Genomic DNA, 25,138 nt, shown 5'->3' on the forward strand with positions numbered 1-25,138 from the left:
GCTGTAAGTTGGTTTAATAGTAATAATAACTAATAGTAATAATATTTACTATTAAATTAGGTAAAATATATAATTTGTTAATTTTAATTTGATAAAATTGTGATTAATAAATCTCATCAAGGAGGCCGAATTCGACAATATATCAGATAACTTTTAATTGGCATAAAACGACTTTTTCTTTTGCTATCAAAATAAAAAAGTCAATGGTGCACATGATGTTTTTTTTGAAAAATATTTCATTGATAGTCCATATGCACGTCCCTGATAAATTTATGGAAACTTTTTGAGCATTAAAATATGTAGCACTTATAGTAATTTTTACCCCCAAAATTTCATTCCACTCACTAAAAATATTTGGAAGAAAATTGTAATTAATCGAAAGATTTTTAAGACTTTAACACCCTGTAGCTACGAAACAAAGCAAAATCGGACCTACGTCGTTATAAAAAATAAATCGTGTTTTTACAAAAGAAATCGTCCCACGAGAGATGGCACATGTTTTTTTAAACACCCTGTATATTATAATAATATAAAATGTTTCCCTTTTTACTAAAATATTTAAAAAAAATTACTGGGGGGCAATGGGTCATAAAATTTTTGAACACGGGCCCGCCACTTCCTCCCTACGTCACTGCTCTAATATTAATATATTATACTATAATATATTAATGTTTTTTTTATTATGAGTGCGTTAATGATTTTCTTGCTTGTTTTTAGAGTTGGATCTGGATTTTCTCGAACGACGTCAGCATCACCAACAGAATGCCTCATCAACAGCCGATGTCAAAGAAGAAACTTGCTCCCCGGTGGAGACTAGTCCGGAGTACATGGACCTTATCAAAATTATATTGTTGGGAGCACCCGCCGTGGGAAAGACCAGCATAATACAGGTAGTAGGTTTGTATACTGTAGTTGTTTGTATTTAACCCCTAACTGGCTGACACAACTTTCTGTAATATTAATGTTGGCAAGGAGTCACAGACGTCGTTATGTGCCTTTTTTTAAGCAGGACTAGTTTTTTGCGGGTTAGTGTAAAACTAGTGTGGGTAGTTGTAAAACTGCTTTACAGGGTGAGTCTTAAATAAGTGCAAATATTTTCAGGGGTGGTATATTTCGACCCCAAGAACACGTCTGTGAGGTTTTTTTCGCAAAAAAAAAGACATTGAAAATCGTGCATTTTCTTTTAAATTTCCTTGCATATTTTTTGAAAAATTTTTAAAACTGCCTGTTCACCGTAAATTTTCCCACGGTATAATTTCTTAATCTTTGATATTGCCATAGTTACAGCTTTACTCCATGGTTACGGCACTAAAAGGGATGCAAATACAGAAAAAATCCGGTGGCCCTCAAAATTATTCCAAAAAAAATTTTTTTTTAAATTTCCAAACTTAAATAACTCGATTATTTTGGACCTATTTGAAAAATGGTAAAGAGAAAATATGTTTCTTTTATCGCGATCTACCAGCTCTGAAAATATTTCATATGTCAACTTTTGACATATTCACTCAAAAACAAATTGTATTTTAAATTTCAATCTAGCCTTCGAAAAATAGATTTGATCGTCTAATGTTTTTAGTGTCTTGTCCTGGCCGGTTAAAAGATATATAGATATCGTATTTTTGATCAAATCTGAATTTTTTCAAATGGAACGAGGGTGGATCATTAGCATATTTGGAAAAAGATTTTTTTTACGAATAATTTGATACCACACACTTGGTATTTCAAGTCAAATTGTTATAATTTTAAATAAACCATATGCGAAAACGTCAAAAGTTGACATATGATATGTCATTCTATTCAAAGTGTCGCATTTTCTATCGAATAAAGTAAAAAAATATCGATGGTGTCATTTAAAAATTAAAAGTTGTAGTCATTTCCCTTGAAACCGGAAGTGACCGAAAACAATTGAATGTGTCAATCAATCCTAATTTATGTCATATACTAACATACCAAATCTCGTTTTTTTATTTGAAAAAATAAAAAAGTTTTAGGGGTGAGCCACTTTCGTGACGCACCCGGTATACTATTATATAGTTAACTTTTTAAGGCATTGTTAAACAGGGTCTGGCAATAGTGCGTTAGGTATCTGTAGCTTCTAAAATAAAACACTTGCGAATTTTGTTTTTTTAAGTGCAAACCTAAAATATGTACTAGGATGTATTTCAGGAAACTATTTTAACTTCAGAGTTGCTCTAAAAAGTTTGAGTAAATCGGGATATTTTTTTAAATACAACACCCTGTATATTAATCCATTTTTGGCCTCTTTTCAGATCACTTTAGATAATTCTAAGATATGAGTAAATATATTTTTACGATAGTTTCAGAGATATTAATAAATAAATAAATAATATATCTTTCAGCCGTTCTTAAAAAAATATATTAAAAATACAAGAACTGTCCTGAAATCAAAACTGTATTAGGTATTTACTTTAGATGGTCTGTGTAAGTGCTATAAATATCGTAATTTTAAATCATACAAGATGTTCAAAATTCTACGCCAGACTTAAAATAAAAAATAAAACAATTTTTCATCGTTTTTTTAAGGAAACACCCTGTATATAATTTTTTGTTAGAAAATTTAAGAATAAACATATTTTATTTAGAGTATTGCAAAATGTTTAACGGTTTCGCAAATATTCTCGGTTTTACGTTTCTTGTGGCATTTTCCACAGTAATTTTTATCAAAGCTGCCCAATGATTTTTCTCTAGTATTTTACCGTTGTCATCAAAATCTCAACCAGTTGGTTGCACAGTTTTGTGTTGCAACGTTATTAAGAACCTTCACAAATGCTGACATGGAGTGTTTCAGGCTCCGCGACGTCAATATTTCGAAAATAAAAAATCGGTGCTGGCCACCATTTCGGTAGATTAAAGTATAGTAAAAATCAGAAAGGCACAACGAGCAGCATGCCGCAGACAAAGGCAATAAGAATTTTGGTGAGAGTAATCGTGCGCCAAACGTACGTTAACGTGCGGTAAAGTAACGACTAAGCAGACTATTAAGCACAATATATTCCACCTCTTCCTACCTCTAACCGGTCTGAATAAATGTTGAATCTTTGCTTGTTGTCGAATATTAAAATACCTAAGTAATAATTAGACTCACCCTGTTTAACGTGGTTTACCTTAATAAAAGTTTCTCTTGGGCAAAAAACAGAACAGAAATAAAACTGACATAAATTTTGCATAATATTTGATGTTATGATAGGCATGCACTTAACAATTAAAAACATAAAGAATAAATGTACTAATAAAAATATTTACTAAAGAAAAAGGAAAGAATAATTATGTTTTATATATTAAATTGATGCGTTGGTCTCTTAATAAAGGAAATTTATTCAATATTGTATCAGTAAAATCATCAGATTATTGAAGAGCTGTAAAAAGATCTTTTTAGATTGAAAGTAAGGCAAGAAGTGACGATAAACGTTTATTTTTCATTGAATTTGTATTGTAATTTTTAATGCGTTTCAAACATGAAAAATGTCTCTCAACCGAAGTACTTCTAAATGGTATAGTAACAATCAAAATAAACAGTTCGAAGTCTCTGGAAATATATATCCAGTATTATTCTTCTTAAATTATTTTATAATCGATTCTTCGTTTAATTTTTAAATTGATCTTTATGGTAGAAAATCTGCAATTATTATTTTTACTGGATTCTTTAAATTTCTGTGAATAGGCAAGATATAAATACAACTAATTAGAACATATCTGCAAACCTTATTTAGAAATCTGTAACAATGTTATCTAATATTTCATAAAATAAAATTCGCAAAGCAGTTTTTTTGACTTCGCCGCTTTTATTAACATATCGAATTGAAACAGCACAGTGAAGCTTTTCTGCAATAGAATTTCTCAAGTTTTTCTGTAATAGAAGTTGTATCGTCCACTTGCACCAAATAATTTAACGCGCGTTTTTTTTTATTGTGGGTCTATTATTTCTGCGACGTGTTCTGAAATACAACCGATTAAATCATTTTGAATAGTCGTGAACAAGCCTGAAAAAATGTTTCCAATTTGGTTTAAATGTTTTAAATGCTACGTCAGCATACGCCATTTGTAGTTAATATATTAATATAAAGGACCAAAAATATTAAATTAGTATTGGTTTGGTGAAAATACAGCACATTCTTATTTTTCATTAACGTTTATTAACAGTATTTTTAGGTATTAACAATATTAATAGTAAATAATGTAATGTAATAAACCGCATTTTATGATTATTTCTAGAAAACTTTTAGATATCTTGGTTCTAAAATAAACTTATGAGTATATGTAAAACTGTTTACAGCTTTTATTTTATTCTATCTTCCTACCGAAAGTTTTTATTGATCCAACCCACGTCAACATTATCGAAATCTCTTTTGGTTAGATGCAGAAAGATATATTAATCGAAAAGAAACTTTATAGCGCAAAACTTTTCTTTTTACTTTTCAAAAATATACTATAATATTGTAACTATGATATTTTTTATTAAAAAAATATATTGTTTTATCCAATTCGGGTTTTAGCATTGAGTGATGCAAAACTTTTGAATCTGTGTATTTAGAAAATAAAAATGTAATCATCTCTTTTATGAAATGTTATTTACTTCATGTCATTTCCAGCGTTTTAATTATACGTTGAATAGTTATTTGATGTAGCTTTTATATTGCAACCATATAAAAGGATACAAAATCAAATAACACTCCATTTCGGAGATTATTATTGAAGCTGATGTATATTTCGAAATTTTGTAGAGTAGTATTTTCTCGTATTATCGCTATTTTTTCCAAAAAATGAATCATATGAAATATTTAAATATACCAATTCTCTCTCCCTTTCTCTCTTAGTTAGAAAAAATGGTTAGCGGCTTTTTAAAAGCATAAAGTTATACTCCATCCAAAAATAATCTAACTGTATTTTTTCACGACGCTAATATTTGCCTTCCTCCTTTTTATGAATTAAAAATTATGGCGATATTTTATAGGGAGAATAAAAATAATCAGAATTTTTTATCATCTAGATCAGAAGCTGAAAAGTTTCGAGTGCTTTCAGAACGCTTCTTAAAATCTTTCATAAACTGGAGCGTTTGATACTTTATATATTGATAAAAATATAATAATAATTATTATAATAATGTCTGTCTCCTTCATTTTTTACTTTCCTTGGGAGTATACTACAAACAAATTGCTATAGTAGAGCTGTTAGTTATATTAAGAGTTACCAGCACCACGCTTTAACCTACTATTATAAATTTTAATTTGTGGATTCAATACCGGGTGCGTCGTCGTCCAAACCAAACAAATGAATACGTCAATCAATCCTAATTTATGTCATATACAAACATACCAAATCTCGTTTTTTTTCTGAAAAAAAAAATCAAGTTATAGAGGTGAGCAGCTTTTGAGAGGTACCCGGTATACGCATTTAACAGTCGATACAGGAACATTTAATAACCATCAGAGAGTGTCACCAGTAGAAATTAAACATACTAAATTTGGCTTGTTATTCATATAGACAAGAGCTTAAAAAAATATATCTAATTTGCTAAAAAAATTCTGCCTTAATTTTTTAACTCGAAATTTTGATGTAAAGTACAAATTAATATTTCGAATACCCTAAAAATACCTATGTATCTATAAACTGCAATTTTGCATTAGAATAAATATGTATTACTTATATGTATAAATCTTATCTAATTTAAATAAATTTATCCCTAAACTTTATTTCAAAGACTAATAGTACTAAGCGCAGCCTTTCCAGAGCTTTATAATTCCCAGCATAAACTGACAAACTCGTGTTGAAAGTATATTTAATATAATTCCCTTGATACTAGCAAGAAACCTAAATAAACACAGAATCAGACAATTCAAACTGGAAGTTTAATAACAGCAAGCTCTGTAGCGTAGTAGACTGAGAAAAATATTGGTCGACTGTAAGGTCGTCTAAACTCGGCTTTAAGTATTTAGCTCACGTTTAGATTTAATTTTAGCCGATTTAGTTTATTAAATCTTTTATATTTTTGGGGGGGGGGGGAAAGATTGGCATTATATAGGGTATCTCAATATTGCGTCGACAAACAACTACAACGTATTTTTGGAATTAAAGTAGGTTCATTCCCAAGAAACATTTTTTGTTTTATAAGTGTATTAGGAAACTTCCCAACACCATATTATACAACCTAAAGGCATCTAGAATGGTTGTCGTGAGTTATTGGTAACCATTATATAACACTTATATGCCCTAAACGGTGCCTTTTAAAACTGTTCCTGTGGTAATCCTCAACACTCAAGGTGTGCAACCAAAGTCCTGAAAACTTTCTCAACACCTTTATATATCCTATCGAGTTACCGCTATAAAACTGAAAAAGGGTATATAATAGTTATATAGTGGTGTTGAGAAGGTTCCCAGAGATTACCTCCATAGAAATATCGCGCATGCGCGTTTTTTGAAAATAAACTTGTTTCTTTCTGTCTAACTACTTTAATATTTGCCTCTTTTTTAACATAAAAAGCAGATATGATCTTATTGCTCCAAGTTGTCCTACGCAGATAATCCAGACCAGACACAAGAGACAAAATGATGCCATCCCTGTCATAGCCTACAAAAGCGTTTGCGTTATGCAAATGACTTTATAGAAATTACTGGCTTAATAAAATCTATTGAGCCTAGACAGAGTACTAAATACATATGCGATATTAAATTTACTGTGTGAAAATCAATTTTACCTCCAAAAAACACATGCGCCCCCAAAAGCAGAATTATTTAATAGATTTTTTTATAAACAAAAAAAATATGGTAAAATTTTTGTAATGAAAGTCAAATTTATTAATATAAATAATAGAACATACGACTTTTTTATTACATAGAAATAACTGGCAATTGGCCAAAATTTAGTTTTGTACCAGTTTTCAACGTTATCTTAGAAATACTCATTGTAGCCAGAAATGAAGACATCAATAATAATGGCGTCCATTATATTTAAAGCGCTATATATTACTTTAGGGTCTATAACATACTCATCAGCCACTATATAAATTTGGTTACTTAAGGCTGCGTAAATGAGTTTGGGTTATATAAAACACCAATTTTAGTGTTTTATACAACTAAAGGTGATACAAATCACCATTATAAATGCCGGGGTGTTTATGGCTACTTTTAGTCACCCAGAAAACCTTTATATAACCCGTGGTGTCGACTGTAGCGACTCCCTGCGAACGAAGTTTGACATTACAGCAATTTGACAGAAAATGTGCAGAAAACAAAACATAACCTCATAAAATTGAAATAATACTGTTTTGGTTCAATTTGATCTATATTTAAAATGGTAGGAGTTTGCAAAAGAGTCCTAGGGTCCTTTGGTACTTTGGTAGAAGAGTTATGAATGAATTGACTATAGAAAAAAGCTCTTTAAGTGCAGAATGTGTAATGTTAAAGCGCAAGGCTCATTCTCTTATGTTAGAAAATGCCTTAACCAGGCATCTTCCTGTTCCTGATCGTTTTGGCAACTTTCTGTTGGAAATATCTCAGGTTGATCCTGATCTCTGCTTGTGGATGGTAAATTTGCATGTTGGCTTTCAATATGTAGTTTGAATGAGGTTTGGATTATTCCTATTTTTTAAAAAATTCTGAAGAACCTTTCTTTTGAACGTAGATGTATTTTTGTGTTTTGTCCAGTTTATTTTTTTTATTATTCATTATAATACTGAATTGCTTTGCTTGCTAATATATTATTTGTTTTGATTATATTAAAAATTTGAGGTTATGTCATTAGGTTTGATATTCGGTAACTACAGGTTATATAAAGCATGCAAACATTTGAAAGGTGCAAAAAAAACGATTTGAGGGAACAATTATATAACTTGTAGTATTATTGGTTACATATTGTTTCTTAATAACACCTTTAATTATATAGTGTATATCTTGCGTACCTTTATAACACCTAATACCAGAAGTAATATAAAACAGATGTGAATACCTTTATAAAACCTTATTATGAAACCTTTAGTAACAAGAACCTCTAGTTTTATAAGGAAAGTGATAAACAACGTTTCAAGGTTACTATTAGTGATAAGTAACCAACGCTACACTTATATAAATCAAAACACGGTAAGATACCAATGAGACATTTATTAAACCTTAATATAACTCACCTTGAGAATATATAACCTAAAGGAACTTAAAATGTTACTTGTTAGACACAATTTATCTCTATACAAAAGTGCTTCGCTTACAGCTTTGTGAAGCTAAAATCAAAAATGAAAAAGGTTTAAATATGAAATAATATTCAAAATTTTAATCAAATGCTAATGATGCTAATATGGTTAGAGAAACGCTCGTCTAGTGCAATAGTAACGTGTTTTGGTGTATTGTGATGAATGAGTGTTTTATTTTGCTAAAATTCATGTACAAAGTAGTTAATCCAATAATAGAAAACATGAGCTGAATTACAACAAACTCTCACGAAATTACAGTCATTTATATCATACTGGAATTGTAGTAAATTACTACAAATACGCAACTCTTGTACATTATTTTGGATTGGTTATAAATTTGGTTGGAATTCTATTAACTTTATATTAGAACTCTAAGGGGCTAACGAAAATACTTTTCAGCCAGTTGATACTTCCATACATCACAAAGGGTTGTAAAATTTGGACATCAGGGAGAACTAACTATCTCATGTGAGGTAGAAGAATCTAGGTAAAACAAAAGTCTATAAAACGACCTATGTTTGGATTAAAGAAGATTAACTCGAAAGACAAAGCCTAGGTCACAAAGACCATGCCAATCTTACCTAAGTGGCAGGAACCTAATCCTAGAAGCAGACAGGCAGACGCAAGAGTTTACTATTAGTAAAGGTGTCCCACAAGAACGTTCTATGGTTGTAACGGCACATAATGGGGAAACAGTAATGAATTTGGGAAACGCCGCTCTAGCAAAAATAACACACTGGATGATGGAACATCAACTACAGTTGGCACCACATAAAACAGAGGTTGTAGTATTGACAACACTAAGGAAGGTGACTCCCATATCTTTTCAAATTTTGGGGTCTAAAGTCGGACCGAGTAAGGCATTGAAATATCTGGAGGTATGGCTAGACAGCAAGTTAACTTTTGAAGAGAATGTTAGGCAAAATTGCCGCTAAAGCAGATAACGGTTACGGCGCGGCGCTATCGTCGTTGATGCCAAATATCCGAGGTTCTAGGTCATCCAAAAGACGGATCCTGACAAGCGTTGTGCATACAAATTCTATATGCCGCACCGGTATGGCACAAAATAGTTGAGAACCGCAAACGTTTGCAGATACTTTTTAGAGTGCAAAGAGCATTATGTATAAGGGTGAGTAGTGCATATAAAACCATATCAGGAGAAGGAGTTGGGGTCATATCTGGAATTCCTCCTATAGATCTCCTAATAAAAGAGAGAGAAGTGTACAGCGGTACAGTTAAGAGAATAGCCAGGGACTTACTGATAACCAGGTGGCAGGAAAAATAGACACAGGGAAGATGAACGTTCAGACTGATTCCAAATGTGAAGAAGTGACTGGATCGACCCTGTGGTGAGGTGGACTACTATCTCACCCAGGCATTATCGGGGCATAGTTGCTTTGGAAAGTATCTGTATATAAGAGAAAGAGCAAACTCCCCTGTGTGCAACCAATGCCAGGAAGAAGAGGATGTAGAACATTCTTTGTTCAAGTATCTCCGATCGATTGAATGAAAGAAAAAGAGAATACTTTAGAACAATATGCAGATTTTTTTATATTAATGAGGTAGTAGAAAGACTGGTAGGAACTGAACAAGAATACCAAGATGTGACAAACATAATGAGGGACATAGTGAGAGAGAAAGAGACAATGATTTAAAGTAGTTTTTATACAGCTACTGCAATGAAGTAATGCGTGAGCAGTGAAGTAAAAGGAGGCGGTTTTTTAGTCGGTAAGAATCCGGCACTACCTCGACAACTAAACACCAGTCGTGGTGTCTTATGCCAGATTTTCCCCTCCAACCAAAAAAAAAGTCACATAGACGTGACAACGTGATAACCGTAAGAAGTAGAATGAGTGGAAGGGATGATGTAGATTGAATGGAAGGGAGTTAAATGTGTCCCCTTTTCTTGGGTTAACTCATAATACAATCTCTTTGACAAAAGAGTCATCATACATGGGGATCTTGCTGTTGTAAAGGGGAAAGGGGATTTCCCATCCTCCTCTGACAACAGCTGTTCATCCTCCGAGGAGTGGAATATACCCTTCTACGGTTGGGGTTTGGCCCTCCGTGTCCTTCATTGTCGAGGAGCTTGTCTCCGGCTGATGTACTCTTGAAATCGAGGCTGGAAGATCTCTCTCCATTTTATCCAATTTTCTTTAACTTGGCCCCTCATTAACTCTATATCACACTATATAGCCAATTAAAGGCTAGCATGAACGATACAAATACCCTCTCGATTGGTCAAATTTCACCCCCTAGCACTCCATAATGCAAATATTCGTGCAAATCATATGATCCCCGTTACCTTACATATATCTATCTCGGTTTTTTACTAACACATACAACCAAGGAATCTCTTTAAAAACTTGAAGGAAAATATTTCAAGTGTAAAAAAGGAAGGCAATGTTTGAAGAACAGTTCAGAGGTCATTTCTTAAACTTTATAATTTAATTAATTCAACAGTTTTATATCCAAAATGCGTTTATGTCAGATATTAAGTTTACTTGTATATTTTCCCAGCTTTTTTGGACATTTTAGATAGCTTGTTTTCATTGAAAAATCGTTAAATTTTATTACTCCGGTTTCTGAAGTTAGTTCCTTTACGTCAAAATAAAGGTTTTATTGCATTAATGATCACATCTGTTTGAAGAAAATTTAATGTTTGTTAATTCTTAATTAAAGGTGTTGAACTGTAATATTTTTTTAGATTATTACTAATGCTAATTTATCTGTTAAAAAAATAAATACCCAAAACAAATATCCAAGAAACTTAACGAATACCAGGATGAGACACAATTTATGTGAAATTTTATAACCATATTACTACAATGCCTTGTATAGGTACTTATTATATTATTATTATTATTACTCCTTCCAATTACGTCTTCGTTTTTCAATAGCGTTTGTTTTAAAGAATTAATTCCGCAGGTTTGAATGTATTGACAAAAAGAATCTACAATTTACAATAGAAATTGCAACCTAGAGTTAAAAAAACAAATTCCGAATTACTTGCAGGTTTATAAGTACACTATTAGTTCTAGTTAACAGCTAAATAGCAACCACGCTGAATGCACGACCTTAATTGGTCTACCCGCAATGCGAAAACAGTATTACAATACCGAGTTTGTCAGTCTAGTCATTGTTAATCTTCTTTTGTGTTTCAACAATTACTAAACAAATGTTCTATTTTATTTAATGCGATAAGTAACCCATATCTAATTATGATATACTAGCATTTCTAAATGGAATGGATGTAAAATAATTTATATGATAATTTGTTGTAATAAGACGCGCATTTCATACTAAGGGCTGGCAAAGGTTAGTCTTGGGTCGATATTTCCCTATGTAAGAAGAGTACAATGTATTTATAATATCCTGAACAAAGAGAGAACAGTAAACACGCTGCCAAACGTATGAAATAAACCGAGAAACTGTGCACAAAGTTAAAGTTCTAGGGAGAGATGTACATCATGCGTTCAGCTTCACGATTTCATTACATCTCGTTATACTTTATTTGTTTATTTATTAACGAGTCGTTGCAATTTCCCCTATAACATTTTTAAGTGTAAGTTAGAAACACTTGCATTTTTGGTAAAAATAATTGGAATTGAGTTGGTGTTCGACAGTGATCGCGCTATTAGAACTCTGAATTCAAAAATCGATACCTCGAAATCTATTAGAAATAAATTGATTGTAGTTTTTTTTTTAAACTTTCTTAACATTTCTGCTATATTTTCTTTGCAGACAGTATGCGAAAGCTTTATAAATAAAAAAAGCTACACGATTGCTGATAATTGCTATGCACTAAAAGTAAATGGATGGGTTGTTTTAAATTTTTGAATAATTGAATGATGATTGAAAAAAACAACCCTATTGAATTTTTCAACATATTGTAAAAGATCCAATCAAAATTAAAAAAAAAGTTTCAATATCTAAAGTTATTCTTAAGTTCTTAGGTTATGGCGTGCTAAGTATTAAAAAGTTGAGGTTTTAAAGTATCGCGATTACTCACGTTTTTTCCTTATCAAAAAATGGATAACCGATATCCTTACAATTCCATTTCAGATGCTCAGAAAGATATACAGGGTGTCCCAGAAATAAGTGCAAGTATTTTAAGGGGTGGTAGATCTCGATAAAAGAAACATATTTTCTCTTTACCGTTTTTCAAATAAGTCCAAAATAATGGAGTTATTTTACTTTGAAAATTTCCAAAAAAAAAATGATTTTTTGCTCAAATTTTGAGAACCACTGGATCTTTTCTGGATTTTCTTTCTTGTATCAATAAATTCATCAGGGACGTGCATATGGGTTATCACTGGAATATTATAAAAAAAAACATGTGCGCCACTGACTTTTTTGATATGTTTTCTTTTGATATGAAAATTGTATAGGCCGTTGATTGCCTATACAATAAGGTTATAATGTTTAATAAGGAATCAATGAGTACTTATTTAAAACTTTCTCAAGTTAATGATATTAATTTTTTTAAACGTTGCTGTTAGACTTGGATCGTGCCAAATTAATAAAATTGCGTTTATCTCATCAAGGGGACCGAAATCGACAAAATATCAAGAGACAACTTTTAATCGACATTAAACTGCTTACACTATTTCGCTAACAAAAGATAAAGTCAGTGGCGTACATGCCCTTTTTAGAAAAATATTCCCTGGAATATTTAAATAGAATATTATTTTTAAATAATATTACTGAAAAATAAGACCCTGGTAAATATGGCGACATTTTTTTAGACTTAAAATATGTCTGAAAATTTTATTCGAAACGCTAAAAGTACTTGGAAGAAAAATATAATAAATCGAAAAAATATTAAGACTTTAACACCCTGTAGCTGGGAAACAAAGCACAATCGGACCTATGTTGATGAGGTGAGGAATCTCCCCACGAGGAGATGGCACATGTTTCTTGAAACACCCTGTATATGCCTTTCACATTAAAAGCTATACCTAATTGAGATATCAGAGTGTTCCAAATTGCAAAATTTTCAAAAAGACCCTGTAGCTCAGGAACGAATTATTACGGCTATTTATTTACAGCGTCTTCCGTTTAATAAAAAGTCGGACAGGTTTGTGCAAATCGTATTCTTCTATCTTCATTAATAACGAAGATACCTTGTTATGGTTTCAACCAAAATGGGACACCCTGTACCTGTATTTGTCAAAAAAAAGATATAAAAAATGGAATTGTATTTTTCTAATATTTAAAATTGAGGTGCACATCCCTGTTCCATATCCCGCAAAACCTGATTCAGGAACGCTGTATACGTGACCCAAATCGGTGCCTTTTGCATTCAGATCGGTCAGCCAGTTGCGCGAAATAGGGAGACGTGGTCCCGATGGCGCCACCGACGACTCGCATTCTTTGTCTGTATTGCCCAGTTGTTTTGCTTTGCCGAATGCATTTCCCGTCTCTTGTAGGCGCATCGTTTTATATTCGGGACACTGCATTCCACTGCGGAATATACAATTTCTCGAATTGTCACTATAATATCATAATATCCTGCACAAAAAGATGTGTTTTATCCCTAGATCATATATATTTACGTGGATAAATCAACGCCATAGGTTTAGCATTAAGAAATATGTCTCCAACATCATGACATGCCATTTTCAAACCTTCTTTATTGCACTTATGTTCAATAGGTTTGTCTTTCTCGAGAACCTTACTTTGCACATGCGCATTAAAAGTTGCACGTATTTTCAAAATAATCACAATTTTATACGGTTTATAAAGTACAAATGTTATGGAAACCCAAGAACAGTTAACCTAATAGGACTGCTCATTCAGCCAAAAGTGTCTACCAGGTGCATGCGAAAACTCCTCGCTGTATGACGTCATTCTAGTCCTTGTCATGGTTATTAGTCCTTATCCGGCAACCAATAATACACACACGTGCATTATTGGTTGCCGGATGCAAAACGTTTATTATTTAGTTTATTTATTTAAACACCTTATATGTATGCAGTATAGAAAATTAACTGTATAAATCGTATTAAATACTCGGATAATGCATTTTTAAGAACAACAGTTACCAGCATCACCTTTTGCAGGCATTCTTTTTAGAGTACTTCCAGAGTAATTAATAAACAATATCGTAGGCACTTAATATTCACTTTGTCACAATCCACAACACAAAATGGACGTATTTATACACTCTATAGCACTAAAAACTTTTAAAACACCTTTTTCACATTTAAAATTGACAAAATAATTAACTCAAAATTTCTCAGCTCTTATTTTTATAAGTTTACCATAGGCAACCAATAATACACACTATCATGACAAGGACTACAATGACGTCACAACTGTCAGCTGAAGCGCGGAAGAGGCGAACGTACGTCTTATGAGGATGAGCAATCTATGGAGGCTAAAAGGCTTTTAAAGCCCTCCATAGAGCAATCCTATTAGTTTACCGCAGAGAAATAGAAGGGATAGAGAATGAGCGTCAACATGCGCAGAAGGTCTAATCAAGTTGGGCGCCATATTCCAGGTCTTCGTGTCATTTTGTATATAGGTGGTAATCTATAAGTAATCAAATATCAATTTGCTGTTTTCAACCATACGGGGGGCAATTTAAATTTAGTGAAATTCTATTTTTTTATTTTAAAAATTGTATTAATTACTCTTTTATCGACCGCTTTTATATAGCCAAGGATGGCAAGTGTCTTCAATGAGAAGTTAATTTTAAGTTTGTGCAATTATATTTCTATTTCTTTTTCATTGGACTTTCTAAATACTCGTAAAAATGACTAGAAAATGTTTGATGTGTAGAAGTTCTAATATAAAGATCCCCAAATTATCTTTTCATAGGCAAGTAAAGTATTCAGTTCGTTTATTAATATTAAACCACATGCATACTTTCTGGTTAGATTTCCTAAGAATATTGATATTCGTACAGAGTGGACGTAAACATACAATTTATTGTTCAAATATATGCATTTTCCAAATTAAATTTTTAAAATTAATGTTCAAATTTGTCGCGTTGACGCTAGGTCCTCGACAAAGATAAACAGAGTAGAAGAACCGCGTGCAACAAAAAAAGAAGATAAATGGAAGTCGATGATATGTTTGCGACAATTTCCATAGTGATTTACTTATCCACGTAAGTATATATGATCTAGGGTTTTATCTTATTTTTTAATATACCGATATAGATATTGTCCATTTTTTACAGATTTGTTGCAAAATAAAACACTAATTCACCACAATACACCAAAACACTTTATTTTTGCACTGGACGCGTCTCGCTAATCATGTTGCTAGCATCATCAGCAGATGATTAAAACTAAAAATTTAACAGAATTTAAACGAAAGGCATAAATGAAAATACTCCGGTATCTAGTTTACGGTTGGAGGTTGGAACCAGACATCTAAATAAAGGGAGACAAAACAATTTACATTTTATCGCGATCACAAACCATGTTCCGCAAAAATCGATGATGACACATTTATGCGGTATGTGATAGAATACGGTTTGAGTTCCAAATGTTATTATTGTTATTAATGTTTTTTGGGTACCTATAGAAATGTTAAACTAAATATTTTTATAGATATATAACTTTAATTAATATACATAGATTGTACCAGGAACCTTTGAAATTATTTTTAGTTTTCTAATTAAATTATATTAGGGAAATTACAATGACAACTAGCGGCAACACTGTGGATTCATGTTTACTACGAAATTGTCGAAATCTCTAGGAATTACGCTGACATTTGACGTTTTCATTTGTTTTCATTCAACTTGTATTTAACAGCGCGCGGTTGTGTTTTCTCCGGTAGTTGAAAGTTCTTGTACCTTTTTAGCAACAACTTGCTAATAATTATTAATGTTTATTGCAAAGAAAACTATTTAAAGTAGTTTTTAACTATCTACGATGGTTCGCCAGTGCATAGTTTGTAAAAAGGTGGACTAATTCTAATTCTAACCAGGAATTGATATTTCGACGGTAAGTGTCATTACGTTTTTTTTTACCTTTAGCCATGCCAAGGATATATAGAATAAGGATATTCGACTGGCCCAAAAAAAACGTGCCGTATTTTGTCGAGGAAGACGATTTCGTCACGACCAATGGGCGTCGAGTATTTGAAATTGAAAACATATAAATTGACGGTAACCTATGTTTTTTGACTCATTTCACTGACAAATGTGATGAGATTGTTATCAATTTATAGATCCAAGGTCCAAACGTTTTTATCGAATAAAGTAATTTATTTTGGCGTTATTTCCTAGAGGCTTTTTGGCCTTCTATTATTCTGGTATTTGTCTACTAATAAATAATATCTTATTTTGTATTTCGGTGTATGGAACAATTTGTATCTGAAGCCGCAAAGAAATTTCTGCTCTATAGTGAGAAAAATGTTATATCTTTTAGACGCGTAGAATAACAAAATTTCTTATTTCGATGTTCTAAATGTGAGTGCTTAATGTCAAAAATTAAAATATATACTTGAAATATTTCAAGTTATACCCTTTGCCCTTTGGAAGTAAACAAATATTGAAGAAAGTGTTGTGCCTTCACAGAATTTAAATTGGCATTAGGAATAGATTTCCTTGATTTAGTAATAATATTGCTCATAGAAATTGATAATATACTATTTTATATTCACTCGTTCAAGTGCTGATCTATTTTTAAATTGAATATTTATGTAAGTATTATGTATAACACAATATAAATAATTTAAGGACATAAGAAGTTAAAATTTCAAGTGCCAATATTGATTATTTTTCCAGTTTTATTCAAATATATTGAAATTAATATGGAAACAAAAGTTCATAAATATTATTCTTAATAACAAGAATTGAGATTTGGGCATAAGTTTGAAAAGCCATGTCAGAAGAGTAGGATTAAAGACAAAGTATTAAGGTAACATATATTTGCATAAAGTTTTAATAACACTGACAATTTTATTTGTTTATGTTTATTAATTAAAATTTAGTTGCAATTTATTTCATATTCTAATATTTTTGAGAAAATTTTACTTGAATATTATGCTGCTTTTTTATTTTAAAGTGTGCCGACTGTGCTGTTATTTTTATACTAGTAATATTGTATACTGTAGGTATCGTATTCATATATAGTTATAGATATATATATATATATATATATATATATATATATATATATATATATATAACTATATATGAATACGATACCTCAGTAGTATAGATACTAGATCAGTAGTATAGATACTTACTTTCTTTCTATGTGTACTTATATCCTTTATAGTCTTTCTAAGTGCATATAATACTACTTTTTTAAGAGAAGGCAGTTTTTAATAATCTATTGTTAATTCCCCTAATTCTGTGTCCCCTGGTTCTGCTATACAACAATTATATATTTTCTTATCATTACTGATTTTAAAAGTTTCTTTTCAAAGAATTTGACCATATATTTTTTTTTCAGAGTAATTGGGCTGTTCCTGAACAATATTGAATATAAATATTCAAAAATATGATAAACTGCATATCCTACTAAGTAGATCAATACCAAAATTCCATTAGAGAAATAAGTTAAAATTATGTTTTACTTGTATAATTTTCTTGCTATTTGTCCACCATTATTTGTGACTTAGAAATTAAATAGTCAAAAAGAATTTAGTACCAGTTTTTATTTCCCAAAAAAAATAATTGTTAAATAATTACATATTGCTTAAGATACAGTATATTATATTGTGTTTATAGTTGATAATTCTAGTTCTTAGTTGTTTATAGTTGATAATTAACAATATTTCTGATGTTAGATATTATATTAGATAAAAAATTTAATTACCAACAGCTACCTACCTATGTAGCTGCAGATTATTATATTGTGTAGTAGGTACTGTATAATTCTTTAGTTCAAGAAACAAATATCAGTACAAGTATATAACCAAAAAAATGTTGATGCAAATTCTTTGTATAACATACGTACCCCTATGGTATTCAACTTTTCATTGTTCTTTAATTAGATACACATTAAGCAAATTAATTTGTTTATTAAACAATATCCAAAACTCTAACTACTTGTTCCTCACAATATAAATATCATTAAGGAGTACAGCTGTTGCCACACTATGTTTCTAATTGTTTCAAATGTATAAGCTTTGATCAATTCCTAAGTTATTAATACCTGACGATCTCCATACTTTATAACTACCAATGGCTATCCTACTAACACACTAGCCAACTAATACAGTAAATCTGTTCTAAAAAATACAACATAAAAGACATCGTTATTGCAATAATATAGAAATATATTCCATGTATCATTAACTACCTAGGTATAAATACAATACCCACATCTTCTTTTAAGCGAATAGTGTTAGAGGTAGAAATATTGCCTGCATTGTACATCAAAAAATAACAAATTGGCTAGAATTTATTAATATCCATTGCAAACATTTCTCTCTTCAAAGGGTCTAAATGTTTTGTCTTTTTTACTGTGCTGTATCCTGTAATATGTTATCTAAATATGACCTTACAATAATAATTGTTTTACCTTTTTTTCAAACTAAACTCTTTAAACAAACTATATAAATAAAATTTATCTCATAACCTAACTTGCTGCTAGAATTTCTTTCTTGTTATTCTATGTTCCTGTATTGTTATTCTTCACATTATCAATTTCTATGAGCAATATTATTACTAAATCAAGGAAATCTATTCCTAATGCCAATTTAAATTCTGTGAAGGCACAACACTTTCTTCAATATTTGTTTACTTCCAAAAAATGTCAAAGCATATAACTTGAAATAATATTTCAAGTATATATTTAAATTTTTGACATGCACTCACATTTAGAACATCTGAAATAAGAAATTTTGTAATTCTACACGTCTAAAAAGATATAATAACATTTTTCTCACTATAGAGCGAAATTTCTTTGCGGCTTCAGATACAAAACTTGCGGATTTCCATACATCGAAATACAAAATAAGATATTATTTATTAGTAGACAAATACTAAAAATATAGAAGGCCAAACCAAACTCTAGGAAATAACTTTTAAAATACATTATTTTTTTCAAAAAACGTTTGGATCTACAATTACAGAATAATAAACACTCATCACATCTGTCAGTGAAATGAGTCAAAAAACATAGGTTACCGTCAATTTATATGTTTTCAATTTCAAATACTCGACGCTCATTGGTCGTGACGTAATCGTCTTCCTCGACAAAATACGGCATATTTTCCTACATAGCCCGCTATAGGGAGTTGAATATCCTTCTTCTATATATCCTTGAGCCATGCTTACAGTAGCGTATTTAGATAGTGTTAGTTATAAGTAGAGGCAAAACTAGTTATAATGGAAAATTGATCTGAGGCAATCCCAATCAATTTTTGATAAAAAAACATCACGCCACTGATAGAGTCAAATAACAGAAAGATAGACGAAACTTAACCGTGTTGTCATATTTATATGTACCCATCTCTTTTTAACTCTTTGTCGTGATCCTGGATTGGACCACCGTCGTCACCAATCTTGTAGTCGCTGCCACCAAATGTTGTAGTTCTCTATTTGACTCGTATCACCACTTGTTGGGAATGTTATTCTTTATTTTTTTTATAATTAAATTCTTACTAAGTTGTTATTACTTTTTATTTTTAAACTTTTAATACAAAATATAAATTTGGCCTTCTAATTTGGCATTTGTCTATGAAAAAATTTTTATGAATGTCCCCGGTCCCTTCTGTGACCGCGTGCTTTGTATGAGAATGCCCCCTCCGAAAAATCCACGGGCGTACCTATATTTCTTAATAATATTTTCAGGTTTAGCAAAGGGACAAACATGACCATTTCTTAAGTCAGATAGAAACCAGATATCGCGTCTGAAAGTAAACGAATTACAAAGGAAAACTAAAATGATGCAACTATTTATGACTATTTCTTCCAAATTTCATCTTAAGGTAATGGTTCTGTTTATTTGCATCACCCATCTTTCTGAGAAGAATAATATTGTTGATGGTATTTTTCGTACCTTAAATTCTTTAGGCATAGCTGATAGAATGGGTGTAAAATTGAATATTTTATACAAGTATTATGTAGAATATACATATACATATATAACCATATTAAATGTATGTTCAAACACCTCCCCCTTATTTAGAGAGATTTTCATGAGGTGAAAGTGATATGAAATCTCAAAACAAATGTTTATATAATTAATTAGTATAACTCAGATGGAAATGAATAAAAGTACATATATAAAAGTATTATACAAGTCTTAACTACTAATTATAACTAACTTACATTCTAACTTAACTAACATTTTTTTTTATAACTATTGCAGATTTAAAAATGTATCAAATGCGGAAATTATTTTTCTTTTAATGGTCGCCTTGATGGTACATACCCAATGGGTCTGCGCGAGGGCGCCTGTAAATTAACATTCTCTTCTTCGGAGTTTTCATAGTTACCTACATTTTCAGAGTTTTGGCTAATATTACGATTATAATGAGCAACATATCTATCACTATTTCTAGAAGATGGTTCCACAGACTGATTAACTCTAATGCATAAGTTTGGAATAATTCCGCAACAGGCTGTCTTGTTAGTACATTTTGTATACAATTTATAAATAATAAAAATAATAGCAAGAAGAGCTAAGATATAGGCAATTACAGATGCTGGAAATGTATAATTGTTTACAAGTTTCCTTTTTAGAATTTCATCACCTAACTTTTCAATATCTTCTAGCTTATGGCTCGCTACATTAAGTTCGGGGATGTGCTTTGTTAATTTCCTATAATGTTCGTTGAGAAATATTTCACTAATGTTTATTTTTTCTTCCTTTATCCTTTCGCAACAATTATCACTAATGTCGAATGGTGGAATAAAATCACTTGAAATATTGGACTGGACTGTATTTCCATGAGGGATTAGCATTGATGATGCGCTATAAGCTTTACATTGTTTACCTATAGTGACACTACCGCAATTTTTTAGTATTACATCTACGTGATTTTTTTTATTATTACATGATATCGTAAGAGTTTCTGGATGAGGAACTGCAAATAACCAAGTGTTACTGGTTTGTAGTTGAATAAAATTGCCTCTATCTGACTGAATTATACGTTTGTCACCAATTTCGAATATTCTGTATAACTGTTTTTATCGTAATTATTTTTTGATATGTTTTACATTTTAATAAGTTTTCTTTAGCTAATTAAATTCACAATATAAATATCACAATAAATGCATGCTTTGATCAATTCCTATTATTAATACCTGACGACTTTACATTTTGAGTAACTACCAATGGCTATCCTACTAACACACTAGCCAACTAATAATAAATCTGTTCTAAAAAATACAACATAAAGACATTTTTGTTTAAGATTGTTTATGAAATCATCATAAGTATAATTGACTTTAGGTGGTTGTTTAACTGATGTTGGTAATGTAGGAATATGTCCGAATAAAAGTTCAAATGGAGAAAATTGTGTAGCAGTGTGAGGTGTAGTATTATATGTAAATGTTGCATAGGGAATCCAATTATCCCAGTCTGTTTGAGATGTCTTAATGAAGTGTCTTAAATATTCTTCTAGAACTTTATGAGAGCGTTCTAGTGCTCCGTTTGACTCTGGGTGATAACTTGTTGTTTGGATCTTTTTTATCTTTAAAAACTTGCAAGTACTTTTAAAAATATCACTTAAAAAATTTGACCCCTGATCTGTGACTAGCATGTCAGGTATTCCGTAAATGCATATAATATTCGTTACAAAATGATGCGCTACAGTTACAGCTTCTTGATTTCTCATAGGTATATTAATTATATATTTTGTTAAATCATCCTGAAAGGTTAATATGTATTTGTGACCATTTTCGGTTTCTGGTAGTGGTCCAACTATATCTAAAAAACATTTTTCGAACGGTTTTGATGCCGTGGTCGTAATTACCATAGGCATTTTTGTTTTTCGAGACTGTTTATTTTTTTGACAAAGTTCACATTTTTTTATAAACTCTTTTATGTCTTTTTTCATACCTTTCCATGTATATAATTGAGATAATTTTTTATATGTGCGGGATGACCCTTGATGACCTCCTAATGGACAATTGTGATTTTCATTTAATAATACAACTTTTTCAGCATCTGAGGGGTTGATAAGACTGTTGTTAAATATTGTAATTTCTGAATAGAGGTCTTTAAAAATATATCTTATCATAGGAAGAACGATTTCCCATTTGACTAATGAGTTGTAATGATATTTTATAAATGATAGTTCGGTTTTTTCGTTGGATATAATATTTCGTAAAGTTAGTAAGCAAGACCAAATATTTTCATAATTAATATCACTGAATGTATTTTCGTTGTCTGTTAATAGAAATATATTACAATTATTTTGTTGATACTGAAAAACTGACGGCATGTCTAAAGGATTTGTGTTATCGTAATGTTCTAAAAATGTATTAATTTGTTTATTTTTTTCTAGAATTTTAAAGTCGTTTTTGTTGAATAATTTTGGCAAAAATAAAACTATAGGTATAAGTTGTGGTGTTTCAAACAGATTTGTGTTTTTTTCTTTGACTTTGGAATTAATAATTATATGGCTTTCGAGATGTGTTTTAAAATTATCATAATTGGTAATAATAGAATTGACATTTGTTGTGCTAACTATTCTACTCAATGCATCAGCATTTGTATTAATCTTTCCAGCTTTATAAATTATTTCATAGTCATATTCTTCAAGTTTTATTCTAAAACGCGTCAAACGAGAACCAGGGTCTTTGATATTAAATATATAGAGTAGGGGTTTGTGATCTGTAACAATTTTAAATCTTGTGCCAAAAATATATGGACGGAAATGTTTTACTGCCCAGACGATTGCAGTTAGCTCTTTTTCTGAAGTTGAATAATTTTGTTCTGCTTTATTTAGAGTTCTACTAGCAAACGCTATTGGACGATCATGATTAACCTTACCCTGCGATAAAATTGCTCCTACTGCGAAATTACTCGCATCTGTTGTTATAATAAATTCTTTGGTAAAATCTGGGTATTGGAGAACAGGTGGAAAAGTTATACTATCTTTAAGAATTTGGAAAGAATTTTCGCATTTTATACCCCAATTAAAAACAGAATCTTTTTTTAATAATTCGGTTAAAGGTTTAGCAATTTTAGCGAAATTTTTGATAAATTTCCTATAATATCCTACAAGCCCTAAAAAAGATTTTATATCTTTAGGATTTTTAGGTTGCGGAAAGTTTGTTACACATTGAATTTTTGATGGATCTGGTTTAATGCCGTTTTCTGTAATAATGTGACCTAAGTATAAACATTCTTTTCGTAAAAACTGACACTTCGAAGGTTGAAGTTTTAAATTATGTTGTCTAAATCTTTGAAAAACTTCAATTAATCTATCGTTATGTTCATTTAAGTTGTTTGCATAAATTACTATATCATCTAAATAAATAAAGCATTTCATACCATTAAGACCGCTTAAAACTGTGTTCATGAGTCTTTGAAATGTGGCGGGAGCTCCTTTTAAACCGAAAGGCATTCTGTTATAAACGTAATGTCCTGTATTAGTGCTAAAAGCGGTTTTATTTTTATCTTTTTCGTCCATTTCTACCTGATGAAATCCACTAGTAAGATCTAAGGTAGTAAAATAATGAGATTTTCCTAACTGGTCTAAAATTTCTGCTATATTAGGTAGAGGATATGCGTTTCCAATGGTAATTTCATTTAACTTTCGAAAATCAACGCATACTCTAAATTTAGGTGATAATGGGTCGCTTTTCTTAGGAACAACTAGTAAAGGACTATTCCAAGGACTGTCCGAAGCGGAAATTACCCCGTCTTTTAACATTTGCTCAGTTTGTTCATTAATTATTTCTTTATGTTTGAAAGGCAATCTATAAGGTTTTACGTTAATAGGACCTTTATTACTTTCTGTCGGTATAGTGTGTTTTATTGTGTTGGTGCTTGTTAGTTTATCGCCTTCTAAGTAAAAAATATCGTTAAAATCTCTACAAATATCTAATACTGAATTAGTTTCTTCTTCATTTAATTGGTCTAGATTAATTTCTTTTCTTATTTTAGCAAAACGATCGATAATGTCATAATTATATGTTTCTATAAATTCGTACTCATTAAAAGAAATAGGTTCGACATTCACTCTAGGTGTATGGATAGTTTGAGCTTCATTAGAAATATTTAATATGCTAACTAAACATTTATAGTTCTGGACTTTTGTTAGGCTTGACCCTAGATATAAATGTTCGGATAATTGTTTTGAAACTACTATGCCTTCGGACGAAGATAAATTAGCTAGAGCAGGTACAATAATTTGACATCTCGCGGGAATTATTGTAGTTGCTTCTGACGGCAAAATTTTAAAAAAATTGTCTTCAAAATTAATGACTCCGTCTTCGTAATTTATTTTGGCTTTATACTTTTGCAAAAAATCGCGTCCTAATAGTCCATCACTTTTAATCGGTATACTATCTGGCACAATGTGAAAAGGATGAGTTATTGCTTTGTTATTGTTTAATTTAATTGGGATGTTACAAACACCTTTAGTAAATACAGGTTCTTTACTTATACCTTTTAATTCTATAATGCAAGTTTTATTTAATTTTAGATTATTTTGTAATAAGATACATTCTTTCAATAAAGATATATCTGCCCCTGTATCTAATAAAAGATGTAATTCTTTATCTTTTATATCTAAAGAAGGGATTTTAATTATCTCTAATTGTTGGTAACTATCGGAAAATAATACTGATTTATGCGGTATGTCAATTAAGTTTTGCTCAATTTTAATTTTATTTTTATGCTCAGGTAGTGTGTAATTCATAGAACAGCTATTATCTAATTTTAAGAAGCGCTTAATCGGCTGCTCGCGACCAAGGCTTCGCTCTCGTTTCCCGAAAAATTTTGAGATGTGCTCGGTTCTGAAAAATAATTATCTGCTGAATTGATTAACGACTGAGAATT

General features: G+C 30.9%; 1 protein-coding gene across 1 annotated transcript in view; it reads left to right on the plus strand.

The window, feature by feature from the left end:
* Nucleotides 1-25,138, plus strand: part of LOC115875777 (ras-like protein family member 10B) — a 59,687-nt gene that overhangs the window by 103 nt on the left and 34,446 nt on the right. Inside the window, exon 2 of the mRNA XM_030891281.1 lies at nucleotides 718-890. Coding sequence (XP_030747141.1) covers nucleotides 718-890 — 173 coding nt within the window. The remainder of the gene's footprint in view (nucleotides 1-717; nucleotides 891-25,138) is intronic.

This window comes from Sitophilus oryzae, unplaced genomic scaffold, assembly GCF_002938485.1.
Source record: "Sitophilus oryzae breed Bouriz unplaced genomic scaffold, Soryzae_2.0 scaffold_1396_pilon_pilon, whole genome shotgun sequence".
Lineage (NCBI taxonomy): Eukaryota > Metazoa > Arthropoda > Insecta > Coleoptera > Curculionidae > Sitophilus > Sitophilus oryzae.